The 23,894-nt window shown below is 40.6% G+C and overlaps 1 protein-coding gene across 1 annotated transcript in view; it reads left to right on the forward strand.

Annotated features, from left to right (window-relative positions):
• Nucleotides 1–23,894, forward strand: part of LOC311233348 (uncharacterized protein) — a gene marked incomplete at its 5' end in the record, with an annotated part of 137,136 nt that overhangs the window by 74,417 nt on the left and 38,825 nt on the right. Inside the window, 2 exons of the mRNA XM_084320323.1 lie at nucleotides 983–1,130; nucleotides 20,071–20,517. Of these exons, the coding sequence (XP_084176449.1) occupies nucleotides 983–1,130; nucleotides 20,071–20,517 (595 nt within the window). The remainder of the gene's footprint in view (nucleotides 1–982; nucleotides 1,131–20,070; nucleotides 20,518–23,894) is intronic.

The raw sequence follows: 23,894 nt of genomic DNA on the forward strand, positions 1-23,894 counted from the left end.
CTTGTGCACCCGTCCCTCATGATGTGATTGCCATCAGCTGTCCCTCATTAGGCAATCAGCACCCTTCAGTATAGGGACGGGCAGCACCTGACAGGAAGAGAAGAAGAGATATCATTAGCTCTCATGTTCACACACACACATACAAATGATACTAATCTGATGTTCACATGGTCTTCCAAATACAGTAATAATGATAATGACCAACCCACGTACGTCACACTTGCATTCACGCTCTCCAGCACACAGCCTCCCTGTCTGGCACAACAACCACAACAGTAGGGTCTATAGTCAGTCAGGACAGTAGGCTCTACAAGTAGGCTCCCTTAAAACGCTAACGCTAAAAATAAAAAATACAGTGGAGGTTAAAATAAGAATATGACTTGGCCAGAAAAAAAGTTCAGTCAGGAGAATTTTTTTTGCTTTAATCCCTGAGCATAAGTGAATATGTTATGAATTCAAAGTTTGACCTAGTGAACGATTGTCTTCCAGGGATGCATTGATACGGGTATCGGGCCATGCCAGGCTAAACCGGGGTAACACGTTTGGGGGGGATTTCCCCCAATGCTAAAATCTGACACCAAGAGAGCATGTGATTTGATTAAACTCCAAGCAGCATAATACTGTTTGGCCCATCTTGTACCCCAGCATGTGGGGAAACTTGGCATGGCCAAACACTTGTCTGACTTGTGAGTTAAAGGGATAGTTTGGATATTTGGACTCTTTAAGTAGTCACTAAATGCTTCAGAGTGACATGATGTGTTGAACTAGTCTCAGTGTGATGTAGTCACTAAATGCTTCAGAGTGACATGATGTGTTGAACTAATCTCAGTGTGACGTAGTCACTAAATGCTGGGTCTTGAAGCATAGAAAATTAGGCAGGCTTTTTTCTGCTGTGGGTGATTAAAACTTCTGCAGGTCAGAACTCTGACCACATGACTCTGTAAGACTCTTATTGTTACTGTTTTTTATCTGGTATTTTTAGGCCACAGCCGCCACACTGATATCCAGTACAGTGGAGGAGATGGCGTCTTGCAGTCACCTCTCTCTGTTGGGACTAAAGGAACCATCTGTCTGCTTGGTGGACTGCATTAAAACACCAGGACTTAAAGGAACTGTGAATGAAGGAGGAGGTAAGGCTCTAAAGGGTACATCCATCTTCAGTGTTCATACAGATGCTTGAAATAATTCATGCAAAGACGAGGCGATCGTTCAAACTATATCCCCAATTGTTTTTATGCATATTTTTCCATGATTCTCATTACCATCATTTTCAAGGTGACATAATACTGTGATGAATCTGAAGAAAATCTCCATATTCCAATAAATTGAACTTTATTTTAAACCTCACATGAAATGCTAATCTTTTTATTATATAAGATTTGCATTATATCACAAATAAATGGCCCATCAATCATTTCCAGCCATTTAAATTTCCAGCCATTTCCAATTCCCCATTACTACTAAATGGACCCTTGTCCCATTAAAGCATAAGGAAAAAATATGTCCCATGATGCTTCAATGAAAAGAGAAATTCTGGATATATATACAGTAATGTAAACGACTGCTAAATCCTGATTTAAAAACACATCAAATAGGCTGTACAAAAAAGGCTTTGATACTTTTTCCATAACAATTTTAATTATTTAATAAATCTTAACACATTCAGCGCCGGAGCTATATGCCTGATATAGGTCTAGATCAGACCTGGGCATTGATCCGGCCCGCGGGATGATTCTGACCGGCCCGCGAAAGATTACATGATAATAAAAAAATAAATAAAAAAAAAATAATTTTTTTTTTTTTAATATTTTTTCTTTTTTACTTTTTTTTCCCCGTGTCAACGTTCACACGCACAGTATACGCTTAGGAGACATGCTCAGAAGATGTTGGTTCTCTTTGGATCCACCTACATATGTGAACAGACATTCTCAGTCATGACGTTTACCAAGTCCAGGTACAGATCCTCTCTCACTGATGAACATCTGGCAGCTGTGCTTCGCATCTCCACCTCAGACATGCAACCTGACTTTGATGGACTTGTTAAAGCTCAACAGAGACTGGATTTCTCACACTGAATGAAAAAAAAAGAACTGAAGAACACTAAAATGTGGAAATATAACAAGTGAAATGGGACACTTGATATTTTTTTTTCTTTTTTTTGCACAGTTCTGAAAACATTAAATGTTTAATATAGGCATGTAAAGTAAAAAAAGCTACAAAACTGGGACACTTTTCTTTACACAGTTCAGTGACATGTCTTGTTTATTTTTGCTATAAGATGATGTGATGTCTTTAGAAAGCTAAGAAAATGCCCTTTGTTATTAATGTTTCACATTTTGTTTATCATTTTGGAAATAAATTCTATTTGAATAAATTATATTTTTGAAAGCTAACCTCACCTTTTAATTGCCAAATAATAACATACACTCTTACCAGGGGTCAAAACAATGCCATTTACTGCTTTTTATATAGAAATAAAATTTATATTATGCATAATTGAGTTTGGAATTTTGGCCCGGCCCCCCAACATATTTTCAGTTGCTCATTCGGCCCCCCGGGAAAAATAATTGCCCACCCCTGGTCTAGATGGCCACCGCTTTAATCAATGGGAGGACGGGGATATTTGCGAGTGCTTAAAATATATCTTAAATTATGGGTCTAATACACCCATATCATCAATGAGTTGCTTGCAGTCAACATGTACAAAACGGATTGTTTTTTCCATCGGTACATTTCCGTTTGATACAGTTTTGAATATGAATATAGTTTGGGTGCTTCTGTGTAATTCCAGGAAAAGACACGATAATATCGTTTTAGTGGAATCCACTAAACACGTCATTTGGCGCTTGATTTCGTTTTCAAATAAACGCTAGATTATCGATATGTGTCCTCATGCACGATACAGAAGCGGGCTGACAAATCGCTTATCCGTGCCTTGGTCGCCGCCAACGGCACGCACACACAGACACGTTGTGATCGCTGTGAAAGAAACATCTGATTAACCCAAGATTGGTAACATGGAGTCCTTACCTCAATCTGATGTCCTGCAAAAAGATTAATCCAATTCCTGATCGACATTCCAAATATTGATCGTGTTTATTGATCCAACGTTATATATCCAAAACTCATAATCCACGCTGCTCAGTGTCCCCAGTCAATGTGGTATAACGATACTGCATGCCCGAGAAGGAAAACCTGGAATGGATTTTTTTTTGATGCACATCCCCAGCCAATCCAATCCAATGATGTGCAATACCATCCGGGAGACGATAGGCTACGGTATTTGCCCTTTTGCGAGCTCGGACCCATTCCCAACGATAACATCAGGTTGGATGGATGAAAATGAATGGATATCGCTAATAAAAGAAATAACGATTAAAACCCAACTATACTTGTGATTGGCACTCAAGCGGCGGAGAGTTAACCCGACTATACTCTGTCTGGCGTCCAATGTGTTAATAATTTTAAAAAAAAGTGTACATACTTTATAAAACATACATACCCATTCTTAATATATATATTAAATTATTTAACCTTTATTTAAAAAAATTATTCACATTGAGATCTTTTTTTATTTTTACAAGAGCGCCCTAGCCAAGTCCGGCCACACAAGCTGTTCTCGCACGAAACCTGCACGTGCCCCTGGTGCGTTTCAAGCGTCAGACCATACAACTAGAGTGACACGCACACAACCCCAAAACATTACTACAATAATAATACAAGAATAAAAATAACAATTTAATTGTAAATAGATTTTTTTTAATACTTTCTCCCCCAATATTAGGGGGGCTGAGATTACATTTAGCCCCCCTAAAAAGGGTCTAGAACCGCCACTTTAAATATCAATATCTGGCCATCCAAGGGTGCAGGCCTTTGACAACAAACTGGGTCACAGCCCTGTGACACTCGTTCACCCTATGCTCTGTCATCCTTCCTAGCTGCTAGGGTGAAGGGACTTGGCTTGGCTGGGACCGGTGGTGGTAGAGGGAGGAGGGGTGGGCTGGGACATGGTGGCTGTGACGATCTATAAAAAGTTGTCATCTTTCAAATATATTTGTAGCTAAACAATTAGCTAAGCAATTATATTTTATTTATTAGCCTATTCGTAATAATTCGTTATTAGCCTAGCTAACTCCGTATTATCTTGGCTTACCTGCTGCAGTGGATGTGCATGGAGATGGAACACTGCGAGCAAAGCAGTCGAAAACGGCGCATTTCTGCAGACTAATGTTATGTTTTGACAAATTGCTTGTATTGCCACCCATACTTGCAAATGTTTTATTGCACTTGCGTTGTCGGCATCGACTTTCGTAAAGTGTACCCAGACTTTCGTTTAGTTCTCTCCGCCATGATGAGCGCAGAGCTTGGTCTGTGTGGCTGCGCGCTTCAGCAGCACGGAGCCACGGAGAGGCCCCTCCCTTATTAAGTACCCGTATAATGGTGGTACTTTGTCTCATTACTGTTGGATAATGTGCATTGTCCCTATTCAAATAAATGTAATAAAAATTCACCTAGGGCACCAAATGTAACAGGGCTGGCCCTGCTTTCTGTTAAAGTGACTCTTCAGTAGTTAGGGCTAACCATAACTCTAAGCATAACCCACTTCGAAAGAGGACCAAAGCATAACCACTTCGAAGCAGAGAATGTACAAGGCGGAAGAGACCCTTCGGAGCTAAACCAATCAGAGGGTCTTTTGATCTGCCACATCCTCCTCAGAGTCTAGCTGCAGTTTCTCTGAAAGAGCCACGTCTTTTATCCTGACAATAATGCGGTCCCGGATTAACTCCTCCCGCAACACCCCAAAGTTAGTGTTGTGAGAGTCTATGCACCGCCGTCATGAAGCTCTCCGCAGCCTCCCCGAATAGTAGTCCTGAATTATATGCTTATTTTGTAGACAAATTAGGGATGCCCCGATCGTTATCGGCCGATAATCAGTATAAATATGCGATCGGTGATAATGCTTTATTTTCGCCGATCGTTAAAACCGATCTCATTCGCTGAGTTCTGTTTCAGACACCGGGTGGTGCGGCGTCTGCTCATCCCTCCAGCCCCTCCCGCACGCATGTAAACACGAGTCTAGTCTAGTGGGACGGGAGGACGGTGTCTCCCTGAGCTAACGTTACAAAATGACCCAGTCAACTATTCACTTTTAGTTTAATACACGATGAGGCATTGTCTAACCGAACGGTATCTAGCCGGCTAGCTACTGATATCAACAAATGCTCCAGCAATAGTCTAGTAGAGACGTGTATGATACCTGTTAGTTCACTGTTCAAAACGAAATGTCCCATTGAACTAAAATATACTAAATATTAACGTAATAGTCTAGTAGAGACGTGTATGATACCCGTTAGTTCACTGTTCAAAACGAAATGTCCCATTGAACTAAAATATACTAAATATTAACATTATATATCCGGCTAGCAGTAGCTACAGATAGCTCCTGATATCAATGTCTTATAACACTGATTCGACGCGTATTCGAGCTGAGGGCATGTTGAATGTGATATGACCAAAGCACAGTAATGTTATATCAATAGGGTCCAGCTGCAGCGCAGGAGAATCCTTGCCGTAGCTCGAGGCTACTCTAGTATAGGGCCAGCTGCAGCTCCGGAGAATCCTGGCCGTAGCTGGAGGCTACTCGAGTACACACAGACAGTGGAGCTTGTTGCGTGGTGGCGATGTCTCGCAGATAATACAAGTACAAGTCTAATTATATAATATATATATTTTATTAAAAAAAAATGATATAAAATAATAATAAAAAAAATGTAATAAACGTTCGGTATCGGCCGATATGGCTCACGACGATCGGTGATCGGTATCGGTGGCAAAAAACGTGATCGGGGCATCCCTAAGACAAATGTTTCATCCAATTTACAGAAAACATACTATATCGTGATATATATTGTTACTGAGATTAGATATATTTCATATAGCTTGATATAAAATTTGATCCATAAGGTGACACTTAAATCTGGACTTTAGTCCCGGACTAAGTTAAACTGACCTTAACCATAGCCATGATGTAACCACTCCTGCTCCAGAAACTGTTGACTAACTGGTGCTTGAAACAAAGTGGTTTAAGTCTAGAACTGTAGACGACTCTGGAATACACTGTTCTTAAACTATAAAACCCAGCTATGTACCATTATAAACCTCTTACATGGAAATCTGAATAAAATCACAATCTCTCCTGACACTCTTCTCCATCCAGATATCTGTCTTGTCAGGCCTCTCTGCTGTGACCAGTGTGGAAAAAGCTTCAGTTCAAAGATAAATCTCAATAAACACCAACGCATTCACACAGGAGAGATGCCCTACTCCTGTGACCAGTGTGGACAGGGCTTTAATGAGCAACGTCATATGCGTTCACACCAGAGAATTCACACAGGGGAGAAGCCCTACTCCTGTGACCAGTGTGAGAAGAGCTTTAGTCAACGGTCTAATCTAAAAAAACACCACATGATTCACACAGGGGAGAAGCCCTACTCCTGTGACCAGTGTGAGAAGAGCTTTAGGTGTACGTCTGATCTGCAAAAACACCAGAGAATTCACACAGCAGAGAAACCCTACTCCTGTGACCAGTGTGAGAAGAGCTTTAGTCAACTGCGTAGTCTGAAATCACACCAGAGAATTCACACGGGAGAGAAGCCCTACTTTTGTGACCAGTGTGAGAAGAGCTTTGGTCAACTGTCTGATCTGAAAAGACACCAGAGAATTCACACAGGAGAGAAGCCCTACTCCTGTGACCAGTGTGAGGAGAGCTTTAGTCATCTGTTTAATCTTAAAACACACCAGAGAATTCACACAGGATGGAAGCCCTACTTTTGTGACCAGTGTGGAAAGAGATTTAGTCGACTGGAGAGTCTGAAATCACACCAGTATTCACACAGGAGAGAAGCCCTACTTCTGTGACCAGTGTGAGAAGAGCTTTACTCATCTGGGTACTCTGAAAAACACACCAGAGAATTCACACAGGAGAGAAGCCCTACTTCTGTGACCAGTGTGAGAAGAGCTTTACTCATCTGGGTGGTCTGAAATCACACCAGATAATCCACAGAGGAGAGAAGCCCTACTTCTGTGACCAGTCTGAGAAGAGCTTTAGGCAACTGTCATCTGAAATCACACCAGATAATCCACATCATTGTGGTTTGTGTGATAAGAGATTCAGTACATTAGCATGTTTCAGAAAACATGAGAAAATTCACTTGATGCTCCTGAAATTATATCGTCATTCACACAGGAGAGAAACTATACCACTGTGGGGAAAACTTCACATGGAAAATAGGTACCATTTTAACTAATGTAGCAGGAATTTAAAACCATCCAAACTGATGATACACAACACACAGGGAAGAATGTCTACTATTGTGATAGTAGTTTTCCAGTAGATTATTTCCAGTGTGGGAAACGCTTCAGTACGTCATTACAGCTATCAGTCCATCAACAATCATAACAATAATAGTGGTAGTAATATTTGGCCGTTCTTTTGAAATGAAAAACTACTACCAAGAGCTTTTGACCTGCACAGAAGCCTCTGTGAGAGAGAAGCAGTACTAACATAGACACTGTTTTCATTGACGACAACAGTTGTGTTTCTGTCGCTCTGAGGAGTGAGACAGACTGTGGATGTTCCTGGGACGATATGTCATGGTATAAGAGTGAACACACATTTATTTTACCTTTATTTTACCAGGTACTTGACATCAATGATCTCTTTTTCCAGCAAGACCTGGGCCCTATTCCTCGTACCTGGTTCAACTAAGTCGATCAAAAGTCCCATTATCCAGATACAACAATTAACCCGATGTTTGAATCCAGGCTTTCCCTGTTCCTCGAAGGCTGATTCAGTCTCGTTCATTCGAACCAGACTCGATACTCAGGATAATTGCGCACGGCCGCCTCACCTGAAAAGACCGCAGGCTTTCAGCGTAGGGGGTCTGGGCTTTGGAGGGCCCCCACCCCCGTCGCTTCCTGATTCTACTGCGCAGGCGCACCAACTGACCTGTAGGAGTCGCTGTCCACAACGCCCGATCCCCACCCTTCAGTTTCCCTCCCCCTAATACTGCCAATGTGTATTAGTGCGGACGACCAGCTAAACTGAAATCAATGTGGAGAGCTGGGCTCAAACATGTGGCGAGCGCCTTGCCCACTGTGCCACGTAGCTGCCCTCGGTTAAATGCATATCTATAGGCTAATTTCAAGTACCTCATTACCCCAATCAATCGGATTATATTTCTTTAAATGTGCCTGCTGGCAGTAGGCTTAATGGAATGAATAATCGAATGAGATCTTGCTAGCGAAAATAATTAGTTCAACTCTTTCAGAATAAGTAGATACAAACAAGCCCAAAGAGTATCTAATTGATACGAATTAATAGATACTTATGAGGATATCTGTACTGTATGCGCTCGGCTTAGGTATCATGTACTTTATATATAATTACATGGTTCCCAAAGTTTTCAAGGCGCGACCCCCGAAATAACGTATCAGAGAGGCTTGGAGGGAGCCTATACAGTTTCACTATTAATCGGGTTTTAATCAGTTTCGGACACCATCCATACATGCATTGAATTCATTAACCTTTGGTTTATACCAGTGACACCTCATGTTCATCATCAGATAACACTAACAGTGCTTGAACAGAGATGCATTTTCTCAAATTCATTAATGTCAACAGCTCACTCAATTTCTCAAATCCGTCAAACAGCGCATCTCATCAGACATTTTAATCCCAGTTATAATATCACTAACGTGTGAGTGACAGTGATACAATTAAACAATCCACAGATTCAGATAACTCGTAATTCATAATCCACAGTCCACGCATAAAGTCGCTTCAATTTATGCTTGAATGAAACACTATCCGGGCGATCCGTTAAGCAAATACATCCACAGCCGAGAATATGAAACTAATCAGAGCCAAACGCCCGATGGGTTTCATTCATTAAAAATATCCCAGCGGGATTCACATTTGCAATGCTCCGTGTTATTAAAATAACCACTTGTGTGTTGGGACGCGCTAGCGCCATATCCGTATAAATATGACGCGCATGATTTAGGACAAAGTAAATCTATAGGCTGAATATGATTTATTATCGGCATTTAGGTATATTATTTTACATTTCAAAAGCCCCCTCTAGAAAAACGAAGCACAAAAACATAATTCAGAATGGTATAATGGGATCTAGACTGAGAATTATTTCAGGAAGCGAGCTGGGATTTCTTTGCGAGGGTGTGGCCATGCAGGTTATCGAGCTAACTGAACTTAACTCTGCGCTGGAGCAGGTTCAAACTTTCTGATCTGTTGCCATAGCGATTTAGAAAATCCGACGTCGGGGAACGGAAAGGTCTGGCTTAAGTCGAGATATCCTGAAAATGATCCGGCTAACTCAGTTAGCCAGGTACGAGGAATGGGGCCCTGGCCAAAATGGCAGCAAAACAAACATACAATACACAAACACAGACGGAGACATAGAAGGGAAAGTGGGGCAAGGGGATGCATTTGGGCTGCAGATAACAAGATTGAATGAGATTGGAGGGTGGGGTAAAAAAGGTAGAAAGAGGAGGGAAGGTGAGGCTTTGCAGGAGGTTGCTGGGGAGGGAAGGTCAAGTTAATAAATATAAAATATAACACCACATTGTTCTGGTGTTTTAAATACTGGGATCATAGGAACTTTCTGACCTCAGTATGGGGTGACCAGCCAAAAGCCGAGATGGTTAACAAACACACTTTGTACACACTGGAGGGGAAAACTGCTTCTCGTATGGATTTTTATATATTAATGTAGATACTAGTGTTTTTTTTTTATCCAATGTCACACATATTGTCAAAATTCCTAGTACTACACAAGAAGTGTTTATTTTAGAGTAATGTTCCATGTATTGTCTTCATTGGTATTTAGGGATGCCCCGATCACGTTTTTTGCCACCGATACCGATCGTCGTGAGCCATATCGGCCGATACCGATCCGATACCGATCGTTTTTGATTAAAAGAAATTAAAATTTATTTTATTTTTTTTAATTTTTAATTTTTTTATAAAATATATATGTTATATAATTAGACTTGTACTTGTATTATCTGCGAGACATCGCCACCACGCAACAAGCTCCACTGTGTGTGTACTCTAGTAGCCTCCAGCTACAGCTAGGATTCTCCGGAGCTGCAGCTGGACCTATACTCGAGTACCCTCGAGCTACGGCCAGGATTCTCCGGCGCTGCACCTGGACCCTATTGGTATAACGTTACTTAACTGTGCTCAGCAAGCCCTCAGCTCGAATACGCATCGAATCAGTGTTATAAGACATTGATATCAGGAGCTATCTGTAGCTACTGCTAGCCCAGGGGTCGGCAACCTGCGGCCTTTTTTTTTTACTTTTTTATTTATTTATTTTTCTTATTTTGGAGATCGATGTCATACTGTGACACTGAAATGAAAAACTATTTCATCAACTAAGATATTTAGTCAACAAAAGGCTTACCTGTATGCCTGATATGTGGTGCGAAATTTGCGAACAATGAAAAATTAACTTTTTATTTGATAGATTTTCCACAAATAAGGGAAGGACTCTAATAGAGCTGCATACTGTAGTTCAGGGTTTTATTTCAAAGTAGGTCTACAGATGCCAGTGTTTTTTCTCCTTTTCTGTGTTTTATTTCAAAGTAGGTCTACACATGGTATTCTTTTTTCAAAGTGGACTACTTTCTATTTTATAAATGTTCCACAAATAAGGGAAGGACTCAAATATACCTGAATAGTTCAGGGTTTTATTTCAAAGTCGGTCTACAGACACCAGTGTTTTGTCTCCTCTTCTGTGTTTTATAAAAAAAAATAGGTCTACACAGCCAGTATTTTTTCTCCTCTTCATAAGAGTTTGAGGTTTTCCTTTGTTATAACAGGTAAAAACAGCAATTAAAACGTCAAAATTTTTCTTTTTGTTGCTTTATAATATAATAAAGTATAATAAATCGCAAATTACTTTGGGTATGCAATTGTCAGGCGTTTTATGCTAAATGTGGGGTATGCTTGGGGATATATAAAACGTTATACACTGTTATCTTCATTTTAAGGGTAAATAGGTTGTGCGGCTCCCTGAGGGGGAAAAGTGGCTCTTTTGATAGTAAAGGTTGCTGACCCCTGTGCTAGCCGGATATATAACGTTAATACAACGCCTCAGTGAATTATTTAGTTCAATGGGACATTTCGTTTTTAACAGTGAACTAACTTGCGCTAACAGCTAACAGGTATCATACCTACCTACTATACTTGCTAGAGCGTTTGTTGATGTCAGGAGCTATCGGTAGCTGGCCGGCTAGATACCGTTCGGTTAGACAATGCCTCATCATGTATTAAACTAAAAGTGAATAGTTTACTGGGTCATTTTGTAACGGTAGCTATGCTAACGTTAGCTCAGGGAGACGCCGACACGCCGTCCTCCCGTGTCTCACTAGACTAGACCCGTGTTTACATGCGTGCGGGAGGGGCTGGACTCGAGAGCAGACGCCGCACCACCGGTGTCTGAGACAGAACTCAGCGACAGCGAGTGAGATCGGGTTTACGATCGGTGAAAATAAAACATCACCGATCACCGATTGCATATTTATACTGAATATCGGCCGATAACGATCGGTGGCCGATCAATCGGGGCATCCCTATTGGTATTATATTAAAGGAATGGATGTCCTTTTTTGTGAGTGAATAGGTAAAAATGTGAGAATTAATTTTTTTAAGCGATTTAGATAAAAGCGCTATATAAATGCAGCCATTTACCATTTAATAATATGGATGAATTGTAAGTGTCAAGATAAGTGGGAATGTGTGAGTTGATCTCTTAGAAGCAACTAACTAAGAAGTATGAAAATTAAATATTACATTTGAACCTACTTTGTATGAAAGGCTTCATCTAAGTGCAACAATGATAATTTTTTTTATTTGTTGCCGCGTATCATGGAACTGTTCAACTATACAAGCACACCCTTCCCATTAAGTATTTTTTTTGTTTTTTGAAAATATTTTATAAATGTGTATACAGAAACAATTCCGTTGCTTTTGTTGATGATATTCATTAATTTCATTGATAACATAGTGCTGTAATTTCATTTTCTAATAAATATGCATGATCAAGTTCAACAATGTGTGCTTTTATTTTCATATTCCACGTTGAAATTACGCGATACATTAATGCATTCGGCGCCAGACCCGCGATATCTCGGGTTAACTCGCCATGCGCTGGGCGCCAAACCCGAGATATCTCTGGTTTTAATCGTTATTTATTTTATTCGCTATTGCCATTCATAATTCATCGGGGCAGCTGAATTCTGAGTGTCTGAGATCGCAGACGGTCAATACCCAGTGAAATGTTTTTTTTGTACATCATTTTAAAGTTAAATGCATCAATCTGGTGCACTTTGAGAGCAAAATAAAGAGGCTAGAATCTATGATGAACTTTGTGCTCAAAACACAAAATCGACTAGACTAGTGCTTCCCAATCCTATCCTCGAAGCACCCCAGCCGTTCAATGTATTTGTTAAATTCCACCACCAGCACACCTGATTCAACTTAACTAGCCCTTTATTAGTTGAATCAAGGTGTGCTGGTGGTGGAATTTAACAAATACATGGAACGGCTGGGGTGCTTCGAGGAGAGGATTGGGAAGCACTGAACTAGAGGATACATTTGAGCCATCAAAGAAATGAAGCAAAAGTGTTTACCTGTGTTCAACTGGTTTATTTTTTAGAAAATAAAAAAATATAGTGGATTACTATTACGACTACTACCGCTGCCAATACTACTGATACATCCCTATTGGCAACTTTATATAAAAAAAAAGATTTGTAAAAAATAAAAAAAATGTGTTTGGTTCATTATACAACTGTGGCAGGACTAATTCGACTGGCGGGCTGCCACAGTCTAGGTCAGGGGTGGGCAATTATTTTTCCCAGGGGGCCGAATGAGCAACTGAAAATATGTTTGCGGGGCCGGGGCAAAATTCCAAACTCAATTATGCATAATATACATTTTATTTCTATATAAAAACAGTAAATGGCATTGTTTTGACCCCTGGTAAGAGTGTATGTTATTATTTGGCAATTAAAAGATGAGGTTAGCTTTCAAAAATATCATTTATTCAAATAGAATTTATTTCCAAAATGATAAACAAAATGTGAAACATTAATAACAAAGGGCATTTTGAGTTTCATATACTATTGAAACAATGATTTTCTTAGCTTTCTAAAGACATCACATCATCTTATAGCAAAAATAAACGAGACATGTCACTGAACTGTGTAAAGAAAAGTGTCCCAGTTTTGTAGCCTTTTTTACTTTACATGCCTATATTAAACATTTAATGTTTTCAGAACTGTGCAAAAAAAATTAAAAAAAATATCAAGTGTCCCATTTCACTTGTTATATTTCCACATTTTAGTCTTCAGTTTTTTTTTTTTTTTCATTCAGTGTGAGAAATCCAGTCTCTGTTGAGCTTTAACAAGTCCATCAAAGTCAGGTTGCATGTCTGAGGTGGAGATGCGAAGCACAGCTGCCAGATGTTCATCAGTGAGAGAGGATCTGTACCTGGACTTGGTAAACGTCATGACTGAGAATGTCTGTTCAGGTGTAGGTGGATCCAAAGAGAACCAACATCTTCTGAGCATGTCTCCTAAGCATATATTGTGCGTGTGAACGTTTACATGAAAAGAAAAAAGTACAAAAATATATATATATATATATATATATAAAAAATATTATGTAATCTTTCGCGGGCCGGTCAGAATCGGCCCGCGGGCCGTACAATGCCCAGGTCTGGTCTAGGTCATTGATGGGAAACCCTGATGCAGCCGCTATTTCACTCCATTTGAAACTATGTAGTTTGTTTTCTGGGCTGAGCCGTGCGGGCGGGGCCAAAATTCCCCCGGCAAGACGAGCGCTTACAACGATGCATCAACTAGGCTGCCCCCCCCCCCCCCCCCCCTCGTTCATATGCAATGCCGGATAACGTGGGATGGACTGCCGCGACCAGTACTTGGAATGGCGATCAGATAATTGGATTATTTTTTTTGCATTACATCCGAGACGAGGTAAGGACTATATATTACCAATCTTGTGTTGATCCGATATTTTGATCCCGCGATTGAAGCCTGTCTGTGTGTGTGCTGTGTCCCGTTTGTCATCATCACGGCACGGATGAGGCGCCACGCTCTAAACCACATTTTATGCTTGCGTGAGAAAGATAATACCGATAATTAGCGATTTCAGGATGATTCGATAATCGGGTGAAAAATTACAACGTGATAACTGGATTTCACTAAAGGGCTGTTTTCGTGTCTTTTCCTGGGATTACTCAGAATCACCCAAACTACTCATTCACCACGGTATAAAACGGAAATGTACGGATGAAAGAATTATCTGTTTTTTGCATGTTGACTGGAAGAAACTTACTGACAATCGACAACGTTATTGGATCCATAGCTATAATTTATATAGTTTTCAGCACTGCAAACACGGCATTCTCCTCATTGAACAAAGCGCTGGCACGCAACGGCCCAATGCCCATAGCGCCCTCTGGCGTCCAATGTGTTAAGTGTGGGGTCGCCAAAAGTAAATCCTAAATAAAATGGGGTCATGGTATAAAAAAGTTTGAGAACCCCTGGATTACATGCATTCCTGGGGGGAGGGGATCTCTAACTTGTGATTGGTGGAGACAGGCCTCTGTTGGCTCCCACCAACTCTGTTCCCTTTGTCCGTACCAAAGAGCCGCTCAAAAGAACCGGATGGTTTTTGAACGTCACATCAGTATCGTGCTTCCTGCAGTGAGTCTGGTCCTGCTGCTGCTGCTGCTCCTCTGTGCTGCTCATGTCCTCTAATGGGACCGACATCCGAGCCCCGTCCTCCTGGTGATGTAGGCTCGTCAGGTAGTGATTGAAATGTGTTTTCTAGATGTCTTCAGTGGACATGAAAAAGAGAGTAATGCGAAAAGATACATTTCATATTATGTATACAATTTAAGTAAACAAAGGCTTGTGAAAATATACAAGAAGATATATATCTTATTTATTATTATCTATTATTTAATGTGTAAGACTTATATTATTTTCAAACGATTTATTGCCATTCATAGATGGATAGTAAAACCTTTTCATGATGGAGTTGTACAATATTTTAAATAAAATCTACATCTTGAATTAAAAAGTGAATTGATCCAAACACATTAGAATGTATGATATGCTAATAATTTGGGGCGACAGTGGCTCGGGAGGTTGAGCAGTCATCTGGTAATCTGGAGGTTCACTGTTCGATTCCCTCTCCTCCCGGGCAGTGTGTCAAAGTGTCCTTGAACAAGACACTTAACCCCTAATTGCTCCCGATGAGCAGGTTGGCACCTTGCATGGTTGCCTTCGCCATCGGTGTGAGGAAAAACTTTATTTTATTTAAAATAAAACACGTTATATTATGTATACAATTGAAGTAAATAAACGCTTGTGAAAATCTTATTTATTATTATTTAATGTGTAAGAAGTAGTGCTGTCAATCGATTAAAATACGCATTTTTGTGTCTCATATATAAATTTTTTTCTGTACATTTCAAGTAGATAAGCTATTACGTTGAAGAATACACACTTAAAGAGGCCAGAGTAAAATTTGTACTCTCTCTCTCTGAAGTCTAAACTTTACAACACACAATCGAAAAACCCTCCCTACCTCCCTCTCCCAAACCGTTCCTACAACAATTGTTTTATGTTGCATGATCATGTAAATTTATTTTGTATAATTTTTTTAACATTTAAATATCAACATTATCTGGCAATCCTCAGTAAATACTATCAAACTCATGTCATCTGGTCTTTTCCGCGCGCTCACACACACAGGAGCTCCCTCCCCGGTCCCCGCTCGCCCCTGTCCTGTAAGGTATTGGCTCGTGTTGCTACACGGACATGTTTGTATGTTGCACGGTACTTCCTGACTTACTAGTAAACAAACAGTCAACGTGATCACACGCTCTTCGTCTCTTATTATATGTGAACTAAAGAGTACAAGGTTTACACAACAGCCCCCACACCATTTTTTTATTTTATTTGTACCTGTACTACCTGCTGTCAGCTGTTATATCTCTGTGAGCTTGATTAGCTAGCGTTAGCTCCGCGGCTAATCTTAAATTACCCTGAATTAAATCAATGACTAGGTTCTAAAACATTGGAGTAGTTGTCACTGCACATAGAAGCAGCCAAACAGCGGGAGCATATGACCAAAACTCAGGCAATTTCGAGCCCTTAAGGAATCAACTAGTCTGCCATGGCTACATGCGTGGCGCTAACGTTATGCGCAACTGTAGGAAAAACCTGGCAGCGATAAGAGGAATCGATAGTCACGGAGGCATGCAATTCCAGGAATCGGACAATTTGTTTTCGATCCCCATCCCATTCCCTACCCGCCATGTGGCGGACAGACCTCTCAGTGTCACTCGCCAAACCGAAAATCTGCCCGCCAATGGCGGGTTGCGGGCTCCAATTTCGTGCCCTGGATGTTCTCCAAAAAGATTATTCCAATTCCTGATCGCCATTCCAAATATCGATCGCGTTTATTGATCCAACGTTAGGCATAACAAAAAATATTGTTTGTTTCCTGTTGGTTGTCAGTTAAGGCCATGGATAGGTAGGGAATTTATTTTATACATTTTTTTATTTTATTCTTTCCCACGGCGACTATGGATAGGGAATTTCTTTATTTAATTAAAATGTTCACAGCAACATGGATGCATGTACTCTGCCAGCATGTTTAATATCCATAATACTAAAGGTTTGACTAAGATTTCTATGAAACTTTATTATTATTAAAAAATAATTTAAATCTTTTATAATTTTTTTAAAAACTCATAAAATATATTGGGTCGCACCTAAATCGGCAGGGTCGGTCGGCAACCGGAAACAAACCATTATTTTTTTTATGCCTTAGGTCAGTGGTGCCCAACCAGTCGATCGCGATCGACAGGTAGATCGCAGGCTGATTTCAAGTAGATCTCGATTAATAAAATTAGATTAATAATTTTTTTTTGCAAAATCAACTCTGCCTCTCTTTGTTAACTACAACAAGCAATGCTGTTTGGTATTTAAGATGAGGTCGGACTCGGCACTGAGAGATTTGTGTTCATTATGCTGCTTTTATAAAGCCTCAAATGACGGCTTACAATATACAATTTTGGCTGGTAGCTCTCGGCTAGGTGGTAAATTAAAAAGTAGATGTTGGTTCAAAAAAGGTTGTGCACCCCTGCCTTAGGTACTCTAAACACATTCCACGCTGTTCTGAGGGTCCACAATGAATCCGATCGGCTCGGGTTACATGCCTGAGAGGTAAAATGTGGAATCCGGATTATTTTTTTCTCATACATTTTCATTGAGTCCAATCCAATGGGTGCATTACCATCCGGGAGAATATAGGGGCTGGTATTTTCCCTGTTCGAGCTCATAGACAGTCCCAATGGTAAAGTGAGGCTAGATTGATGAAAAATTTATGGATATCACTAATAAAAGCAATAACTATTAAATAACGATTTCTCGTCATTGGCACTCAACGCATGACATGAAATAACAAGATTTCTTGTGGCTGGCACTCAAAGTGTTAACATAACAACCAAAGATGGTATTTATAATATAATAAGAGGTAGAGATGTATATTATAACATTATTTTAATTGTATATTGGGTTGCTGTGGGCAGTGCAGTCAGCAGGTAACATCATGTTGACCTTACTCTCTGAGCATTTTTTGTATATCGATCTATGGGGGAGAAAAACATGTCCAGTGAGTGAAGGTTTGTTCAAATCATGCTTCAATTCGCTGTCCATGCATGTAACATTACTGTTAATATTACATAAGGCCCAATTCTATCTCAGGATAAGGAACACTGACGTTAATTTCACTAAAATATTAAAGTGCATCAGTTAGCAAGCTACGATGCACTTTCTCAGGAAACTGAAAGAGTTCACAAATAACAGGGTGATTCTACACAACTTCTATCGCTGTGTGATCGAGAGCGTTCTTACTTCCTCCTGTACTATATGGTTTGGTAACATCACAGACCAGGAGAAGAAATCTCTGAACAGAATTGTGCGTCTCGCACGCAAGACAATCGGGCTTAGCCTGCCAGCTCTAGAAGATATCTATGGTGCCAGGCTGCTTTCCCGTGCCTCTGGCATTATCAACGACCCCTCTGGTCACCCAGCTGCAGGCCTCTTTGTCCCCCTCCCCTCGGGCAGACGTTACCGCTCTATCACATGCTCTACCTCTCGGTTTACTAAGAGCTTCTTCCCCAGTGCTGTGCACAGCCTGAATGACTCCAAAGGCTAGTTTTGTATTTTATCCTATTTTGTTTTGGTGTGTTTATTAGTGTTATTAGTCAGTTTTGTGGAAGTGCTGTTTTTGTGTGTCTGTGCATCATGCACTTTGATTATATGCACTTTTACTGTAATTTGTTCCACTATGGATGTTGATATCAATTTTAGCATTTGTCCTTTTATACTGTGTTTTTACATATTTGTCCTGTACTGTTTCTATTCTGCTCCTGTATTGGATTAGTTGTAGACACACAGTGTGCTCTGTACCTGTATTCCAATGTGGATTCGTCCATACATGGCAAATAAAATCTTTGACTTTGACGAAGCCTTAACCTGTTCCACCCGTGGAATATTTTCGCCTAAAATATATACCTAGGTAAATGGAATATTGCTCCACTTCTACAAGGCTCATTTGCATATTCTTGGTATCTAGGGACATCTATGGACCTCAGGGAATGTATTGAGTGTCAGAAATATTGTGTCTATTACTAGGCTTGCTTAAATTGTGATGAAACAAAGGAGAATATGAATTATGATCTTTATTTGCATCTTTGACAGTGAATAACACCATGATAATAATGACCAAACTTATAAAACTGCCACTGATCTCGTTCAGTACCCTCTTGAGATCATGTGTAAAAAAAAAAGCTAAGGAAATTACTAAAGGGAAGATGATTAAACTGAAGGTTCTGTAGATACAGTACTGAATTCTCTCATCCGGACCAATGCAATTTGAAATATTATTATAGAATATGATGCTTATAAATTACCTTATTATACAGGGTTCGTACGGGTGCTGGAAATCCTTGAAAATGCTTGTATTTCAATGTGCTATTTTCAAGGTTTTAAATGTGCTTGAATTGTGTATAAAGTGCTGGAAAGTTATTGAAATTGTTATTGCATTTCATAATAAATCGCTATGACTGAATAGTTTGGTTTTTAGATAAAGAAATAAAATAAGTCGGAGCGACTCGAGCGAGCCTAATTGCATTCGCCTTTCACGCAAAATGAAATGTGGCTGGGCTCGACCCGTAGTGTTTTTTTTTCTTTTTTTTTTACCTGTGCCATCTGAGATCAGCGCACGCGTGTGTGTGTGGCCAACATGCCGGGAGGCTGCCGTTTTAATGAGCTCTGGCTTGGAGATATAAAATATAATTCATGGTTAAAAAGAGGAGAACAGAGTAGCCGTGTGCAAAATATGCAGAAAGGACTTGCAGATTTTTACCATGGGGGAGTCTGTACTTTCGAGCCACATGAAAGGTGAGCCAATGAGCCATGGATGTTATTAACGTGTCTCGGCCTGGCTCGCCAGGTACTACTAAGTTCGAGACTACATGTGCTCCACACCTGTCTCTGTAAATGTTCGTTATAAAAATACCACTTCAATAATCGAAATAGTCAAGTAACAGGCAGAATACACTATTGGAATTACAAACTTGTGTTTACCGGACTCTGTTTTTCACCGCAGTGTTTTGAAATAGGCAGCATGTAGCCTAGCCTAATGTTAGCTAATTCCCTTCCATGTATTTCAAAACACGAAAACTTGTCCCCCTCCCTCCTCCCCCTCTCCCTCCCCCTCTCCTCTCCCTTCCCCTCCCTCCCCCCTCCCCCTCCTTTTCCCTCTCTCCTCCCTTCCCCTCTCTCTCCCCCTCCTTCCCCCTCTCCCTTCCCCTCCCCCTCTCCTCTCCCTCTTCCCTCTCCCTCCCCCTCTCCCTCTCTCTCCCCCTCCCTCCCTCCTAGCAGAGGCGATGGTCCAGGGTCAGCAGCAGCAGGTCCTACCAGAGTGGGAGGCCGTGGTTCAGGGTCTGTCCCCGGAGCAGCAGCTGAGGAACCGCCTGGCCCAGCAGCAGCAGCTGAGGAACCGCCTGGCCCAGCAGCAGCAGCTGAGGTACCGCCGGGAGCAGCAGCTGAGGAACCACCTGTCCCGGCAGCAGCAGCTGAGGTACCGCCGGGAGCAGCAGCTGAGGAACCGCCTGGCCCAGCAGCAGCAGCTGAGGTACCGCCAGGAGCAGCAGCTGAGGAACCGCCTGGCCCAGCAGCAGCAGCTGAGGTACCGCCGGGAGCAGCAGCTGAGGAACCGCCTGGCCCAGCTGCTGAAGAACCGCCTGAACCAGCTGCTGACCCCAGTGTTCTCGCTGCACCGCGAAAGCAGATCACGACTGCTGCTGGATTCTGTTGCTGCCCGAGGTAGGTTGACAAGTTAATATAATGTATTATATATGATGCCAAGTCTACATCATTTTGGTTATTTATAGCACAATAACATCTGATTTAATGTGATGGAAGAAATTAAATAATCATTTTGAGTAAATATTTAATTTACCACAGCCGCATAAGATGCTGGAAAATCTTGAAAATGCACCTTGAAAATGCTTGAAAAGTGCTTGCATTTTGCCTTGGAAAAGGTGTACAAACCCTGTATTATAGCCAATTCGCACATTTATATATATATAAATATATTGTCTTTCAAATGACCGAGTTCAATTTGGATTTAGTATCACCAGGCATGCATAAGAACAGATAATGAAATCTACTGTAATCTACTGTACTTTTTAATTTTCCCCACAGTGCAACCGTTTGGAAACTAATTTCCGATCTAATTGTTCCTACATGTTAACAATAGGGAAGAGAAACTAACTGTTTTAAAATGTGTCAAAATCTTTACCTTTTGTGGCTTATCCCGAATAATAACAGTTATTGAAATAATTCATACAGAGCTCTGAACCTTGAACCCCATATAATCTTCCAGGAAGTGTAGTTCGGAAAAATTCCAACGCTGATTGACAGCTATGCACCCCCTCTACAAATGGCTGCAAAAAGACTACAATTCCCACGGTTCAAATTTTCCAAAATGGTCGCCCTCGCGACTAGACTTCACCAAATCTAAAAGTTAAATCTATCTAAAGGCAGTTTTAACCTATTGCTAAACTAACTTATTGATGATAATATACATTCTACATGCTTTTGTGACATGTTAGTGATGTTAATACTTGAAAACGTTTGATATTAAAATCTCAAAATTTATGCAACACTCTGAAAAAGATTGATTTATGACCAGATGCCATTTTCGTTGGGTGCAACAGGTTAAGTTATTGCTGCCATATATATATTTAACCAATGAGGTCCACAGGCTACTACCGGCAATACATCTCTGTAATAATAATAATAATGTAGCGATCCGTCATCCAGTAATGTAGGTAGAGCCATATGAAATCCGTGTTCACGGAATCGTGGAATTTACCAATAAAAATGGAATCGACTGTAAAACTTGGAATATTGCAGAGTTTGCCCTAATCTGGACTGAAATTAGGTTTTCGGGAGAAGATGGAACGTTTGGTGCAAAGCAAACATGACCGGGGACGCTACCGTGTGTACGTCACTTCCACACTGCTTCACAACACACAGAAATGTCCAAGCGTCTGGCTGCTTCGGTGTTAACGTTGTCAAAAAAGCTAAGAAATTCCCCATTAACACTTTCACTGCCCAAGCTTAATTCCTTTTTACCTCCTTGAATGCCCAGGACAAGAAACTCTGCATACCTTTGTTTCACAATGAAAAGTGCTTTATAAATCAAATTAATTATTATTATTGTAAATAACCCCATGAAAGGTTTATTATTTTTATGGGTAATTACCCGCTTCATATTTGTGATGTTACTGGTTTCAGGGTGTGCCTAAAGTGATCAATGCCAATTAATGTTTATGTATATCCGGGACTTTTTTTTACAAGAATTGAGAGGCCTACTATGGTATTTGTATATGTGACCTTTATTTTGAAAACCGTGTTGCGACGCAACCTTGTTTAAGTTTGCGCTTTTGACAGTGAAATGTTCAGTTCAACTTAGCTCGAAGGAAAGACTCTAATCAAAAAGGTTTAATTGACCCGTATGAGGCTCTTACGGTAGGACTTTGATTGTTTATAGAAGAGGAATGTAATACTATGCAAAACGAGAAATAAACAGTGATTTTACCAGCAGTAAGTTGCAAGCCACTTTCATACGGGGAACCGTGACTATTATTAGTATTATCTTATTTGCATATTGTCTCATTATTAGATAGGTTGATACTTTATTGATCCCCGGAGGGAAATTTAAGTAGACACTAGACAGTATTGAAACGTCCTAATAGTGGGCTACTCACCTAATGCATGGCTGAACGTTAGAAGTGTCCCCGTCAATCATCACTGCCAGATCAGACTTAATTTAATCGGCTATGGTCTCTTATCATCTCTCCACATCAGACGTCGTTGTCATAAGATGGACCTGCTCCGTTCTTCTTGCAGAGCAAAATTAGCGGCTTAAACTTATTGGAAGGGATTTCTTCTTTGGCGATGCCACATTCAGTTTCGATTCGATTGTTCGCTAGGAACTATGGGACCATCGGACAACCAGGAGATTTTGGTGGGAGGACCTAAGTGCACTACTGGGGGAGTAGGGACGCAGTAAATAAAAAATTTACACAGGGGATTTACCTTGGAGGGCTTTAAAAGTTAAAACAAGAATTTTAAAATGGACACTATAATTAATGGGGAGCCAATGTAGAGTGGATAAAATGGGGGTGATGTGGGCACGCCTACTTGTCCCAGTTAAAAGCTTTGCCGCTGCATTTTGAATGATTTGCAAGCGCTTTAGCACAGATTTATTCAGACAGGTAAACATTTTATTGCAATAGTCCAGGCGTGATGAAATGAAAGCATGGATGATCATTTCCATTTCAGCTCTAGAAACAACAAATAAATTTCACTTCAATCATTTTTATTGCAGAACATGGTATTTTCTCAAGCAGACAGATGTAAACACTGTAATCTGTGTTGCATGTACCTGACAAACTGAACTCTTTGTATTACGGTCATATTCCATGTGTGTGTGGACTACTGTACTATTACAGGTATTGAAATGAACAATGCAACTTCCAAAATCTTTTTTTTTATGAATTATTAAATATCGATACTTGGCGTCCCTGTATCGATACAGTATCGCCACGCAAAGTATCGCGATACTACTACGTATCGATTTTTCCCCCCACCCCTAGTATTTAGCTAACATTAGTTGTAATTAGTGCTGTCAATAGATTAAAACAATTTAACTAATTAATCTCACAATTTTCTGCAATTAATCTAGATAAAAAATCGCATTTTTCTACTTAACACTTTGACTGCCTAAAAACGCTTTACAGCGTCATTGCTGGCCATGCTAAAGTTGCCGGGGGACGCTGTACAGCGTCCTTATATCAATATTTCTAAAATCTGGAATCGGATTCATATTCCCCCTCCGCTGGCCTGAGGTCCACCAGCAGAACCCACTGAGCTCTCTGGCGGTTCAGGAGCGCCATCTGGTGGCCGATCGGCGCAACCGCTTAACAGGAAGCGCAGTAGAGGTTTTGCTGGTCGGCCCTATTACTTCCGGGCACTCGGTATTGGTTCCGGCATTCTAGCTCGTCACTCTACATAGCGATCGATTGCCAATAACTCGATAAACAACATGATTTAGACGTATATACCATTATACAAGCTGGAGATGGACCGGGTAATAATATATCCCATAATGATAAAATTTCTACTCGACG

The sequence above is a fragment of the Notolepis coatsorum genome (genome assembly GCF_963971535.1).
Source record: "Notolepis coatsorum genome assembly, chromosome: 8".
Classification (NCBI taxonomy): domain Eukaryota; kingdom Metazoa; phylum Chordata; class Actinopteri; order Aulopiformes; family Paralepididae; genus Notolepis; species Notolepis coatsorum.